Below are 14,766 nucleotides of genomic sequence, written 5' to 3' on the forward strand. Positions count from 1 at the left end.
GAGAGAGAGAGAGAGAGAGAATCCCAAGCAGGAGCCATGCTGTCAACACAGAGCCCAACAGCCTCAATCCCACCAACCATGAGATCATGACCTGAGCCCAAATCAAGGGTCAGACACTTAACCGCTTAACTGACCGAGCCACCTGGGCACCGGGAGGGTCTGGGGTTTTAATGGAGGGTCGTGGTCTGGTGTACATGACTTAGGCATCTCAGGACTGGTCAAAACAAGGACAGGGGCTCAGGCGTCCTCCAGAAGCCCTGGAGCCCGGGGTCTTGGCATCGAGGTATCTGGAATCTGTGGTCTTGGAAAATGTACCTGACGATCCTGCTTGGTCACTCCTTGGATGTTTCTATCATGCTGGAAGGCTCTCAAGAAATCATTAACTCCTTGACCTTTACAAAGAGGATGTACATGAAGGCATGCGCAAGACAGGGGTGCAGGTTTTCGTTTTAACGAGGTCCCTTCAGTTTCCCTGTCTCAATACCTGTTTGGCCCTACGCACAACACCCGGCACGTTTATGAGGAACTGTCCTATCTTTTCTGATGGGACTGTTTACTCTTTGGAACTGAAATCTTACCAAGTTACATATCAGACTCGGAGTATTATCTGCTCTACGGCATAGAGATCCCCGAGGAGAAGAAAAAGCCATTCAGTGAAGTGCGGTGTCTACGCTGGTAGGCAGGGGTATAAAGGGAGGAGAACCACCATTTGTACACGCATCATTCTCTTAGTCCTCATCTGCTTAAGTGTCCTTCATAGAACTTACTAGCACCTAACACTACGGTCTGTAATACTACAGATCGCCTCTCTTCGACTGCATATAAGTTTATTGAGATCAGATCTGTTTTGTCTCTGCCTCTGTCCCCCGCACCTAGAACGTGCCTGGCACATTGTGTGCATTCGCGAAAGATGTGCGGAACAGACTTCGAAGGTAGGAAGCTAAAAAGAGCGCCACTCCCAATACGATCATGAGAAAAGACTGGATAGTCAACAAAAGCATACCTTTTCTCAAGCCAGTCAGATGGCTGAGGTTGCAAAGCCACCAAGTAAACTGAATTCCAAAGAGAAACGAGCCTCCCCAAAGGGCAAAGGAACACAAGAACTCCTTCACCTTTGGCAAAGCGTAGGAGAAAGGTGGCCGCCATGCAAGTGGGCAAGGGGAACTCGGTTACAATTGTAACGAATTCTTAAAGGCCAAGTGTGGGCTGGCATGTCAGTCTGAAACAGCCAGAGGCCTCAGATGCGAGCGGTTTGCATTCACTCACAAGCTCTTGTCCACAAACCTCCATCAGAAACCTTTCTTCATAAGAAAGATGGAGGCAAAGAGACTTGAGAGACACCCCTGGGTGAGTCAGGTTTCCAACTGTCCGGAGATGGGCGCAAAACCCCACCCGCCTCCCTTCTGGAAAACAAAAGTGGCAGACAAGCACTCTCCCTCAGGGTTCAGGCAAAGACCCACCGCTGCCAGGAGAGGGATAGAACCAAAGCCCAGTAATACCAAATCCAAAAGAGGGTAGGAGAGCTTCTCGCTCCCAAGAGGGCAGGCAAAAATTCACTGCTCCAGATTGAAGAATAACAGAAAACAGAAGGAACCAGCCGACAGGCAGGTCCACGTGGCCTGCCGGGGACCGTCCTTGCTATTTACCTCTTGCGAAGACATTCTGGTGTGGCTGTGGCCAAGTGAAATAATAGTTTATGCAGTTCATTCAGTTAGATAGGAGCTTGCTGCAAGCCAAGTGCCCCTCAACGGAAAAAGTAGACTTGCCTAGGCAGTCATCCGATGAATCACAAAGTGAGAACAGGCACAGACCTTGTCCCTTGCCCCTGGAGGACACCAGTGAACTTTGGTTAGCGCCGAAGAGGAAAAAAACATAGGAATGCTATCTCTTACGCCATTTCTGTGCCGGTCAGATACATCTGAAAATGAACTCAGGAAATCACGAGCAGCATTGTCTGATTCCCACGAACGCCTGTGATGCTCAGATAGTGCACACTTGTCAATTCACAAACGCCCCGCTTTAAAAGGTAAAATATGTAAATAACGATGTTTGTTATTGCCTTGATGTTACTGATTTTTACTTTTTATTTGTATTTTTTTTAATGTTTATTTTTGAGAGAGAGAGACAGAGTGCGAGTGGGGGAGGGGCAGAGGGAGAGGGAGACACAGAATCCGAAGCAGGCTCTGGGCTCCGAGCTGTCAGCACAGAGCCCGGGCGTGGGACTCGAACTCACAGACGGCGAGATCACGACCTGAGCCGAAGTAGGATGCTTAATGGACTGAGACACCCAGGCACCCTGCTGATTGATTTTTAAAAAGAAATTTAAACTGATGCCCTTAGTTCCTGTAATGGGATTAACAATTTGGGATATCCTCATTGCTATAATATTTGCACCATTAGCAAAAATAATTGGAAAGCGAAATGAAAACTATGTTTATACAAAACCTGTACCTGAATGTTTATAACAGATTTATTTACAATCATCAAAAACTGGAAACAAAAACAAAAATTGGGGGGGGCGCCCAGGTGGCTCAGTCGGTTGAGCGTCCTACTCTTGATTTCAGCTCAGGTCATGATCCCAGGGTTGTGGGATCAAATCCCGCATTGGGCTCCATGCTGAGCTTAGAGTGTGCTTAAGATTCTCTCTCTCAAGGGGCGCCTGGGTGGCTCAGTCGGTTAGGCAACCCACTTCAGCTCAGGTCATGATCTCGCAGTCCGTGGGTTTGAGCCCCACATTAGGCTCTGTGCTGACAGCTCAGAGCCTGGAGCCTGCTTCGGATTCTGTCTCTCTCTCTCTCTCTCTCTCTCTCTCTCTCTCTCTGTCTGCCCCTCCCCTCCCCTCTCTCTCTCTCCCAAAAATAAATAGACATTAAAAAAAAATTCTCTCTCTCTCCCGCTCTCCCCTGTTCATGCTCTCTTTCTCTCTTTAAAAACAAAAACAAAACTGGGAACGACACAAATGGATTAGCAAAACATAGTGAATTCACTCATTGGAGAACCATCCACAGTAAGAAGGGACAAGCCACTGATAGTTGGAACCCCATGGATGGATCTCTATGTGAAGCAAAAGAAGATAAGACAAAGGCCAAAGGCTACATATCGATGTGGAAACGTTGGGGTTCGGAGCTGTCGGCCTACAAGGAATTCTTGAGACGTCTTTGGTCCAAAAAGGTGGTTTTACTAAAGCACGAGGACCAGGCCCCTGGACAGGAAGAGCTTCTAGGACATTCTGGAAAAGGCGAAAGTGTACAAAGGGAGAACAGATGAGGGAGTTCCAAGGGGTGAGGCCATAAGGAAAGGTTGACTACAGAGCAGCCAGGAGAAATTTGGGCGGTGATGAGACACTTCCATTTCTCCATTGTGGTGGTGGTTACAGGACTATATGCATCTGTCAGAATTGACTGTACGTGAAATGGGGCGCATCTTACCGTATGTAAATTATATCTAAAACGTGAAAAAAGAAACAGGAAATGAAACAAAAGCTCAGGAATATGGGACTCAGGACCCATGGGATACCACGCAGCCATTAAATGTTCTATTTTGAGCGGAAGCATATTTAGGGTCCTGAGAAAAGGCTCGTGGAACGTTAAGAGAATGAAGCAGGGTGGCAAACTACATTTGCGGTATGATCCCAATTTTGTAAGACGCGTGCGCACTGCTGGCAACGACGACACGATACGTGCGCTACACACGTGCGCGTGTAGAAGAAAGACTAGATAAAAATACACGGGAATATGAGCAGTGCGGCGCATGGACAGCCGGACCACGGATGACTTTGTCTTTCTGAATACTTTTTGCCCGGTTTCCCAGGGTCCAGCTGAACCTTCGTTCCTTTTTACAACGAAGCGAGAAACATTAACCTTGTTATTTGCAAATATTATAAAGGGGCAGGAGCAGCCTGGCTGTCCTGACCCGGAAGTGGCGCGTTAGCTGAACCCAGTTTGCTTGCGGTCAGTTTTGCGTTGGCGATTGAATGCCGTTGGGCTCCGGGCTATTTGTCTTTGTACCTCCCGGCCAGCCCGCCCTTCAGGTTTCTGCGCCCGGCCATCTCTGCCACACTGGACCTGACCTCACGGTGCTACTTATCCTTTCCTCAAAGCGGTCAATGTTATTTACGTAGTTCTTCGTTCATCTGTTCCGATGAAGTTTTGGGGTGGCGGTGGAGGGGTCTGGAGCCGACGGCCAAGATACAATTCTTGAAGACGTCTTTGGTGCAAAAAGATGATTTTATTAAAGCCCGGGGACAGGACCCGTGGGCAGGAAGAGCTGCGCTGGGGTCGTGACGGTAACTCATTACACACACCCCCCCCCCCACCCCCGCCAGGTTGGCAGGGGGCAGGGATAGAGTAGATTTCTAATGTATTTTGGAAGCAAGGTTTCCAGGACCTTGAGGGGCTGGCTGTGGCCAGGGGGACGTCATTTATTACCGTTTAGTAAAAACCCTGCAGAAGGGAGAGGGGGCCGTAAACTTGGAGTAGGATTGCCAGCATATATGCTGGGGCAGTTGAGAGAAGGAAGTACATTTACAGGATCCTCGGTGGGGATAATGTTAGGCTAAGGTCCTCTTTTGCCCCCAGCAGAGTGTCATCATCGGGGCAGCTGAGCTCCTGGAGGGAGGTCACTCTTGGTTTCAAGGACTTGTCGATGGGCTGTAGGCAGCAAGGGAATTTAGTTTTTCATTTGCCTGAGTTTCCCCGCAGCACCAGGGCAACAAACCCCTTGGCTTTGTTCTTGGGGGGCCGGGAGTCTCCGAGGAATATTCTACCCGGGGGTGGGGATAGGGGCGCTGTTAGCCTGTACTTTGTGATCAGGGAGCTTGCCCCACGCTCCCTAATCACGTTCCTCCCTCCCTTCATTTCCCAGTCCTTTCCACAAAGGATTCGAAGAGGTCGAAAACACTAGAATCTGAATTTCACTGGATGGTCCAGAATGGATGTCATCTCATCTTTTCAGGTTAGCTCCGCGAGCGCCAGAGCGCTAGAGACAAGCTCTGGGGCTGGAGATAGGAAGGCTCAGTCCCCACACCAAGCGGCTTGCTCTTCGTTCGTGCCCGCAGTGACAGTGAGGTGGGGTGCTCCAGAGCACAGGGGAGGGCCTTTCGGTCAGGCAGCGATCTGCTGGGGAACTGGGTCCCGGACGTGTCCTTTGCTGAGAGCCGCCGGGGGCGGGCACCTCCTCGCCCTCACAGTCCAACAGCACAGCCTAGCGGGCATCGCTTGTACTGCACCCCCCGCGTCTGAACGCCCGCCTGGCGGGGTGGCTGCTGTGGCCCGTTGGGCAAGTTCCCCAACCTCTCTGTGCCTCCAGCTCCTTACCTGTAAAACTAGGAATGATCTCATGCACGTAGTTCATGGGGCTGCTGTAAGAATTCAGGAAGTTAACAGACGCTGAAGAGGTTAGAACAGGGTCTGGCACAGAGGGAAATACAAATGTGAACCACTATTGTTCCCATTTTATCAATGAGCAAACCAAGGCTTAGAGAGACGAAGTATTTCAATCAAGCTCACGTAGCTCATTAAGGTCACAGAGTTGGACCAAGTCTGAGTACAAGGACTGTTACCTCATAGTCCATGATTTTTTTTTTTTTTTACTTTGTAATGTTTATTTATTATTTTCTGAGAGACAGAGAGAGAGCAAGGAAGGGGCAGAGAGAGAAGGAGACACAGAATCCCAAGCAGGCTCCAGGCTCCGAGCCGTCTGCACAGAGCCCGACACGGGGCTCGAACTCAGGGATCGTGAGATCATGACCTGAGCCGAAGTCGGACGCTCAACTGACTGAGCCACCCAGGCGCCCCTCATAGTCCACGCTTTTAACCACTAGCTTCATTTTTATGCCTTTGTGAGACTGTTGTTAAGTTTCAGGGAAACAAAAATCTTTTCTCAGATTTTGGTGCAGAAAAAACCCAGCCTCCTTGCATACAGTTTCATACATGGATGAACACATGGGGTCTGGAGGAAGGACACATGCCCAGCGACTGGTCGGGAGGAATTGGACTCTCCATCTGAGATCTGCTTACCTTGGCAATTATCGGCTTGAGTCGGGATGACATTCGGGGCTAGACTGCCTCCGCAACAGTGCTCCCCAGATTCGTGTGTTTGTCAAGCACGTTCGCACTCTAGCCCCGCGCATGATCATGAAAAAGAGAAGGTAGGAACCGGTTCCCCATTTTCCAGATGAGGGGGAGGGGCTTACCTGAGGACCTGAAGCTCATTGGTTGACACGAGGTGCCCATCTGACCCCGGTGGGAGAGCTCTCCCTCTGCCGGGTGGCTGCCCCTTAACCTTCCCCGCCCCTTGCGTGGGAATCATGGGAATAGCCAGGGATGGGATGTCACAGTGGTCTGTGTCCCTTGCTCCCTGGGCTCTCTTTGGACATATTTTCCCCACCTCCTTGGGCCAGACCGTGGTCTATCAGTCTCTGGGTCCCCAGAGCTCAGCTTCCATGCCCCGGAGCTGGGTTAGACGCATCCGCTGGTCATATGAACAAATCAAGGAATACATGGAATCGCTGGTACTTTTGGCGGCTCTGACTTGCTGGTTGGACCAGCGGTTCTCAAAGTGTGGTCCTGGATCAGCACCGTGGGACTTGCTAGATAGGCAAACTCTGGACCCCACCCCCAACCTCGTGACTCAGAAACTCTGGGGCGTGGTCCAGGAAGCTGGGTTGTAACGAGTCCTCCGGGGGTTCGATAGCACCTGCTTTTTGGAGTTAGGCACTGGAGTTGAAACCCCAGCTCTGCCCCTAACCTGCTGTGTGGCCTCATGCAAGTCAGTCAACCTCTCTGGTTTGTTTCCTCGTCTGCAAAATGGCGCTCAGACATAACGAGGAGGTTTGTATGACCCTTTGCCGACAAAGGTGCTCAGGACTGGACCCGACGTGTAGCTGATAAATGTTAAGCCCAAGGCTGGATGGAAACAGTGGGCTGAGAAACTGCCTGTCCCCTGCCCGTGCGGGCTCAGCCTGGCTCCTCGAACTCTGTGCTTGGCAGTGGCCCCACCTGGTGCAGGATGACCTTGTGCCTCAACAGCAAGCCTGCCAGATACCGTCTGGCCTGGGTCTGTCCTCCCTGGGGCAGCGGAGCGCCTCTATCCCAGCCCCAGATCCCTCCACCAGTGGCCCACATCTGTGTGCTGGGCGCTGTGGCCTGGGCCCTGCTGCTCACTCCCACCAGAGACCACAGAGGTCCAGCCCGGAAGTCGATGCCTGGCCTTCTAAGGGAAAACAGAGTCCAGAGAGGGGCACACACCTCCTGCAGGTGTCTGGGGAAGGGACGCAGCGGGCAAGGCACCGGTCCAGCAAGGTCTCCTGCTTCCGGACACCCCCCAAGATCATTCCCATTTTATGGAGAGCGAGGCTCTGAGGTTCAGGCACTTGCTCGGGCTTCAGGCCGCACAGGGGTGGGGGTCCTCGCCGGTCAGTCTGCAGTCCATCCCGACATCTTGCCAGGCAAGGGATGCTTCCCACCGGAAGTGGGGGCAACAGCTCAAGGACCCCAAGTACTGTGCCCCCGAGAGCCTTGGAGCTGGGTTGGGGCCCTGTTTGTCCGAATTTCCTGAGACTTATAGGGTGGCCTCCAGAGTCCGCTAGGCACCCCCTCCTCCCGGGTGTCAGAATGACTCGGTCCCTCCCTGAGCTTCTGGAGTCCCCTCGAGGCAAACTTGTGTCCTTCCTCGCTTCTGTCCTGGCACCGTTTAGCCTTGCATACAGTAGGTGCTCAAGAAATGCTCGGTGAGTGAATATCACCCAGGCAGAGGGCCAGCTGACTCCCCGCCAGGAGGGGCTACTCAGGGTCAGGCACCGCTCAGTGCCCCCAAACCATTCCCTCTGCGACCGCGGGAATTTCACTCCTGCCCCTGACGTGGCCCGTTTCCCCGTGAACAGGTAGGGGGGGTGGTCCCGTGGCCCACAGGGATCCTCCCCAACCTCCCCCATCAGTATGCTGACGGGTTGTAGGCAGCCGCCTCCAAGTCTGCCCCCAGTCACAGCCCAAGCCCACAGGTCACCCAGCAAACACCAGACCAGGCACGTAAAGGGTGGTAAAGGGTCCTGCCGCGAAGCCCAGGACACGGGCCCGCTCGGAACTCGGAAAACCTAGTGTTTTAGCTCAGGCTGCTGCAGAGCGGATCTCTGCCTGGGTCACTCAGCCAGGGCTTGCTGGCCCTCGGGGCATTCCCTGGGGCTTGGACGGGAGCTGAAATACCCTTTCCCACCCTCTGCTGAGGGGAAGGGACCGGGCAGGCAGCAGAGGGTCCCAGGGCCCCGTGAAGGTGGTGTGCGTGCAGTAGTGATCCCGGAGATGAGGCAGCTGGGACCCCGGCGGTTGCTATGGAGGGGGAAGGACAGAGGGACGAAGAGGACTCGGTGGCCCAGCACAGAAGGTGTGGGAGGGGCAGTCAAGGATGCCAGAAGGTTCTGGCTGGGGACTGAGGGGAGGGGGGGGTGTCACTCATCACCACAGTAACAGCTACCACCTGCTGGGTCCCCGGGGCCTTGCACGCCTGCCTCTAACCCTCCAACAGGAAGGCGGGCACCACTTTGGCCTGGGCAAGCGAGGGGTGGGTTGGGATTCCCTGAGGGCCAGGACGGGAGGGGGCAGGTGGGCAGGGAGGGCCCTTCAGGATCTCTTGCAGGAGCTCTGAGGGGACAGGCTACGAACAGGGCCTGGCTGAGCAGAGGGGGTTTCATCCTGACTTCTGAGGGTTCCTCCTGTTCACCCCCTGCTCTTTAGCCACCAGTGGGGGCTGCGAGGAAGGGCCTGCCCTCGAGAACCCTGCAGTTCTGTCACGGGACCTCAGGCAAGTCGCAGAACTTGAGTTTCCAGACCTTCCGTGTCCTCTTCTGCAAAGCAGGGGGACTCCAGCCTCCCCTGAGGCTGTCATGACGCGAGCTCACCACGTGCCCAGGACTGGCCGGCTCGGGCCTCGGGGACGGGAGCCTGCTCCGACCCCTCCCTTCCGCCCTGTCCTACCTCGCGTCTCTGCGGCAGCCGGGGGGCAGCTCCGGTGGGCTCCAACTCCTCATGAGCGGAGAGCAGGGGCCCCATCACCCATCGGGTGACGAGGCTTGGTCTCCGCCTTCCTGAGCTGGGCAGAGCGGGGCTGCGGCGGCAGGCGCCCGCCTCGCTCCTCCGACTCCGAGGGCCCAGTGCCCAGAACGGGCGCGTTTCTGGACGAGCCTTACCAGGGTTCGGTGTATGGGGCTGTGGCAGCCCTGGCAGCTCTTTCTCGCCTTGCCCTTTCGACTCAGGCCACCCCAGGGAGGGTGGAGGGCCCCACCGGGATTTTAGTGCCACAGGCCGGCCGGGACTCCTTGGGTAACTATGGCTCTAGGAGCCTCCGTGTCCGCTGCAAAATGCAACAGGGAGCCTCATCCCGCTCGCGGGACGTCCGGAGAGGGGCATGTTATCTGCAGGCACCGTATGAGCAGAGCACAGGGCCCAGGAAGTGTGTTCACAGCAGCCCAGGTGATGGATGGTCGCTCATCTGGGTCCAGCCAGCCTGTCTACACCGGGGAAGCCCAGGCCACAGCGTGGCGGGTTTTGGGGAAAACCCTGAGGGGTTCAGGTGCCTCAAATCCCCAACCTCTTTCTTTTGCAGGGGACATAATAACCCTTTGGGCAGCAGTCCGGTGTCTGGGATCTCGCCCAGCTCCAGAGCTGGTAAATGCTGACGGAGACACGGTCGCACTGCTGACGGGAGCGTGAGGCACACACGGCTCTGAGACGGTCACACTCACGAGATCAACTGTTTATTGATTTTTTTCCTAAAATACTATCCATTTAAAGAAACTCCTAACTGAAAAGACTTGACAATTTTTGGTAGATCTGTAGCAAAGGAATGAGGATTTCTGCTGGTAAGTTTTCATGACAAAACAGACACACACCCACTTTCCAAGCAAGACCTCAAGCTCACTGGAAACGTTGAGAAAATGCATAGCTTGTGATGGCGGCGGCCATTCCAACAATGTCTGAGTTACACAAAATAAAGGTTTTCCCTCCTTCCCTCCCTCCCCTGCCCTGTCATTACAGTGTGGCTCCTGCCCCAGCACGTCTGCTCCCGATGACCACGGCTGCTCAGAAGAGACCCCCGTGCTCTGGGGTGAGACCCAGCTTTCGTGCACTCACGAGGAATAAAGGAGGACTGTGGACCCTGCGGCTGCCGCAAAGACACGGGAGTCTGTACAGTGTTCTGCTACGGAAAGGACTAAGGCTAGTCAGAAGGTGGACCCACAGCTGGCCGGCGAGGACACGCTTCCCCACAGCTGTCTCCACTGCAGAGGCCCAGGGCCGCGTCCCGAGCCCAGAGGAGGCCTGGCCCACCGGCCAGGCCTGTGCCCGAATGTCACAGTCTTCAAGCGGTTCAGTTAAACCCACTGTCAAAAGCCGTTACGTCTCATTAAAACAGTAGGCGAACTCTTTAGATTCTCTGAATATCAAATAATATATACAGATATACACCGAGAGAGGACAGTCTGATGTAAAGCATCTCCGGCTACAGATGCGTGTGTTTGAAAAGTTAGTCTTACTTTTTAACCTTCCAAATCACTGACAAAATCGTTAACCGGCAAGAGTAGAATCTTAAACACAAATAGGATGAAAAGAGCTTTTAAATATGGCGACGAGGGGAGTACGACGTAAGGTTATCCCCGAAACTCATGGAGGACGCCCCGACGCGGACAGCATTCACGGCCGTGTCCAGCCCGATGCGCTCCTGCCTTCCCACCGCTCTCTCTTGCCTCCCAGGCCGCCCGCCCCTCTCGATGAGCCGCGGCAGGACCTACCGGGCAGCACGGGAACAGACCCCCCCCGCAGGACTGGTGTATATCAATCTGTGCCATCGTTTAAGCATAAATGAGTGGAAGAACAGGCATGTAAAAAAAGCATCACTGTACACAGCCTTTAAACGAAGGACCTCAAAGTCCTCACTCGAGTGAAGCGTCCACTAGAGTTGCGGGTGAGGAGACTCGTCGGAGAAAGTCATCGGCGGAGCGAGGATCAGCGGAAGCCACTGCCGACTCGGAGGAGGAAAGGAGGAAAGACGAGGGCGAGGCTACACAGATCCGTGAAAAGCCAGCACAGCACGCACAGCGGGCGGGCCGGGGGCCGGGGCGCTTTCCGTCCTCCTGTGGCTTCCTGCGCTCAGACCTCTCCGTCGGCACCGCGTGCGGGAAGGGTGCCGAGTCCCGGGTGAAATGACCGGCTCGTCCGCCTTCGAGAGACACCATGAAGCCAAGAGCAACGGAACCGTCAGCTTTTGCAGGAAAAGGGGCGGACGCTCACACGGCCGGCTGGTGCCGGGGGTGTCGCTGCCCGGGCCCGCTGCCTCCACCCTCCGCCGGCCAGCCGGCTGGCCCGTCACTGGATTGCCTCGACGTAATTCGCGGGGTACAGGCCGACCTGTCCGTTGTCCAAGCGTCCCTTGCACCAGCCCTGCTCATCCTCGTCCTCGATCTTGGTCAGCTCGTCCCCTTCAAGACAAGAAGGGAGCGGTCCTGGTGAGCGGGTGGGTGACAGGCTGACCGCCCGGTTAGAGTCGCCCTCGTGGCTCAGCCCCCACCCTGGGCCCACGGAGGGTCTCGGACCTGGGGGGAAGGGGCAGGCATTCTCTGGGGGACAAAGCGGGGCCTGCGGCCTGGTTATTTCTCTACTAGGCTGCATCTGAAGCCGTCCTTTCAGCCACAGGGGCCTCTGAGAGGTGTCATGGCTGCCATCTCTCAGTGACCCTAAAACAAGCAGCTCCCACAGACACTGCAGAATTAAATGCCACAGGCCCGTGCTTCCTGACCGTCCCAGGCCAGGTCAGAGGAATCCCTTCCGAGGGTCCACACCACCCCTCCTCCACCCTCTCCTGCTGTCCTCCCTCCCGGGCCCTGGCCCACTCGGTCTGGTATCCCCTCCAGCACTTACTGCCCTGCCTCATGCCTTCGTTTCATCTGTGTCCAGAGCAGGCTGTGAGAAGGGCAGGGACCCATCACTCGGTCCCCAGCGCCCAGCTCGGGGCATTTGTCCTCAACCCCCCTCCAAACACTGTGAAATGGAAGCCATTTGCCGCGTGTGTTAGTGTGGCTGATGCACGTCTGGTCTGTTTGGACACGGAGGAACCACGAATTCAAGCCAGGCCCCGGGCAGTGGAGGAGACACACTCATGAGAGGGGACAGAGGGAGGCCCGGTCCTTCCAGGAGTCAGACCAGGGGGACGAAGACCAAAGGTGGGGTCGGGGCCGTGGTGGGGGAAGGTCCAGGCCTGGCGGCCAGAGGGGGCCAGAGCCAGGGGACGGGTGAGGAACCACCTTGCGGAGACGCCGGGGGAACCCGCAGCCCGGACCTTCCCGGGAGCGTGGAGCCTGTGGGAGCTGGTCGGCCCGGCTAGGAGACCTGGCAAAGCACCCTGCGCCTGGGCCCAGTTTCCTCATCTGCAGACCGGGTGCCGGGAGGATTAAGCGTCAGATCTGGGAAGGGCCGGGTGGTGGCCGATATGCACTGAGCAGCTGCCGTCACTCCCATGTGGGGGTGGTTTTTCCTGCAGCCGCTGCGCCCAAGATGGGCACCGGGGCCGCTCTGTTAGCACCGGCCCCTGCGCAACTCTGACTCGGCAACATCAGCAGCGAACACGGGGCGGAGGTGAGCGTCGCGAGCGGTAAACTCCACCTTCTCCTGTCCTTCCCGCCCCCCACTGTGGGCTCCTGGCAGGGCCGACGCTTCTACAACTGGCTTTTCCCTCATTCCGCCTTGTGTGCCGCCAGGCTCGCGGGTGCACGGCGAGACCAGCTCCGTGACACTCGCACGGGGTGGCAAGGGCGCCAGGGAGAGGCTCTGTGGGCACCTGAGACCCCAAGGAGCCGCGAGCGCCAGCACAAGCTACAGACAGAAGGAAGCGGTGGCAGCCGGGGGCAGACGTCACGTTACAACTAACACAGAAAACAGACACGGTGAAGAGGGCAGCTTTCGGTCTGTGAAACATGAATCGGTGATTAAAAGCATGGGTTTCAGTCAGTGTGCTTTTATCAATTCACTCGGAGCAGAAGAGGATGTTTGTATCTAAAAGCTGTTGGCAAATCCAATAGGTGGGACTCAGAAAGAATGAGGAATTAAGAATGATTAAATCGAGGGGGTGCCTGGGTGGCTCAGTCAGTTAAGCGTCTGACTTTGATTTTGGCTCAGGTCATGATCTCACTATTTGTAAATTCGAGGCCCACGATGGGCTCTGCACTGACAGCAAGGAGCCTGCTTGGGATATTCTCTCTCTCTCTCTCTCTCTCTCTCTCTCTCTCTCTCTCTACCTCACTCTTTCTCTCTCGCTCTCTCTCAAAACAAACAAACTTAAAAGGAAAAAAAAAATCAACGAACAGATGAAGTAAGGGGCTAATGACCACTAGATCTCAGAAACTGGGCAGAGACGCGTTACGGTGCTTCAGGACTCTCTACAAGCGGCCAGGGGCACCTGATGACCAACCCCGGGCTCGAGGGTGTGGGGCCAGCCGCCGGCCTGCCGAGCACAGGACACGGCCCTCCGCCCCACGAGCTGGGCACGGGGGTCCGTCCCAGTGCACACTGCAGCCTGCGCTGGTCGAGCTCATCCGCCTAGAGGGGTAGGCGCTGGATCTGGGGTGTCTGTGAGGAGGGAGCAAGGCAGAAGGAAGGAGCTTGGCTCTCTGTGGGCCCGCGTCTGTGGGCCTCCTCTGAAAGGCTCTAAGACAGGCTCTTTCAAACTGAGGGTTGCGACCCATTTTGGCAAACTGCAACCAGCATTAACAAACAAACAAACAAACAAAAACCAATAAAAGACCAAGGCTAGAAAATCCGCGGCACAGGGCTCCCGTGATCTGGATCCGGACTGTTCTGTAAAACAGAAGTTTCCGCTACTGGCAACAAAGGTGTGCTGGTGACAGAATGCATGCGATGTGGCCGCAGGAGTGAGTTCAAAAGGCACTACCCTAAAACGGGACTCCAGGTGGCCCAGGGGCGCACCGAGTGCTATTCTGGGGTCTGGGCCAGGAGGCTGGCTAAGGGCTCCTCTGCCAGCCGGGGGCGTCTCTGGAGAAAGGCTTCCCCTGGGGACCCCCAGGGCTGCTGGGAAAACTGGCTGGTGCTGGAGACCAGCGTGTCCTGCCCAGTGCCCCGCTGTGCCCGGTCCTCGGTCCTGCAAGGGGTGGCGCCTCAGGCTAAGGCACCAGGGCACCTCATGCCTTCTAACGTGTGGCACTGAGCACCTGCTGCTTTTGAAATGTGGCAGGGAGGACCGGCAAACGAAACTTGCAGGAGTTTCCCAGACTTGGAAAAACAAAGACACCCCCTAAACCCTAAGCCCCTAGCAGGTCGGAAGCATCCGCCCCAGGAAGCCCACCTACCAGCCTTGAAGCTCAGCTCGTCATGCTCCTGCCCTTCATAGTCGTAGAGGGCCCGGACCCGCACTTCTGTCCCCGAGGTGGCATCCTCGTCAAATGGGTTTGAGTCCCCGTTGGCGTCCGTGGACGAGAACGGGTTGTTGGACTCGTCATCTGACCAGTCAGTGGGGTAGCTCTGGGTCTTCTCGTAGCTGCTCACGCTGCAAGAAAGGAAGGGTTGACTCGGCGCCCCGAGCACGGGGCCGGCAGAGGCGCGAGGCCCTGCCTGGAGCCTCACCCCTGCCAGGGGAGGCCGCAGAGCCCTGGGGCCGGGCAGGGGGCTCCTTCGGCAGGAGAGGAGCCCCTCGGCACACTTGTCTCCCTGTGGTGGTGGCGTGAGGGCCTCGACGAGGGTTAGCAGAGTACAGAAAAGAAGCAAGCAC

At 55.9% G+C, this 14,766-nt stretch overlaps 1 protein-coding gene and 1 long non-coding RNA gene across 7 annotated transcripts in view; one reads left to right on the forward strand and one right to left on the reverse strand.

Moving 5' to 3' along the window:
• The first annotated feature begins 4,500 nt into the window (after positions 1-4,500).
• LOC123386760 lies at positions 4,501-12,992 on the forward strand. The gene is made up of 3 exons (XR_006601172.1): positions 4,501-4,953; positions 5,885-6,148; positions 9,598-12,992. It is a non-coding gene; the product is annotated as an uncharacterized LOC123386760 (long non-coding RNA).
• Positions 9,733-14,766, reverse strand: part of PACSIN2 (protein kinase C and casein kinase substrate in neurons 2) — a 135,874-nt gene continuing 130,840 nt past the window's right edge. For all 6 annotated transcript variants that reach the window (XM_023257563.2, XM_045062472.1, XM_019835678.3 and 3 more), the window contains 2 exons: positions 14,348-14,544; positions 9,733-11,467 (listed from right to left, as the gene is read on the reverse strand). In XM_023257563.2, coding sequence (XP_023113331.1) covers positions 11,355-11,467; positions 14,348-14,544 — 310 coding nt within the window. In that variant the 3' untranslated portion in view covers positions 9,733-11,354. The remainder of the gene's footprint in view (positions 11,468-14,347; positions 14,545-14,766) is intronic.

The sequence above is a fragment of the Felis catus genome, chromosome B4 (genome assembly GCF_018350175.1).
Source record: "Felis catus isolate Fca126 chromosome B4, F.catus_Fca126_mat1.0, whole genome shotgun sequence".
NCBI lineage: Eukaryota > Metazoa > Chordata > Mammalia > Carnivora > Felidae > Felis > Felis catus.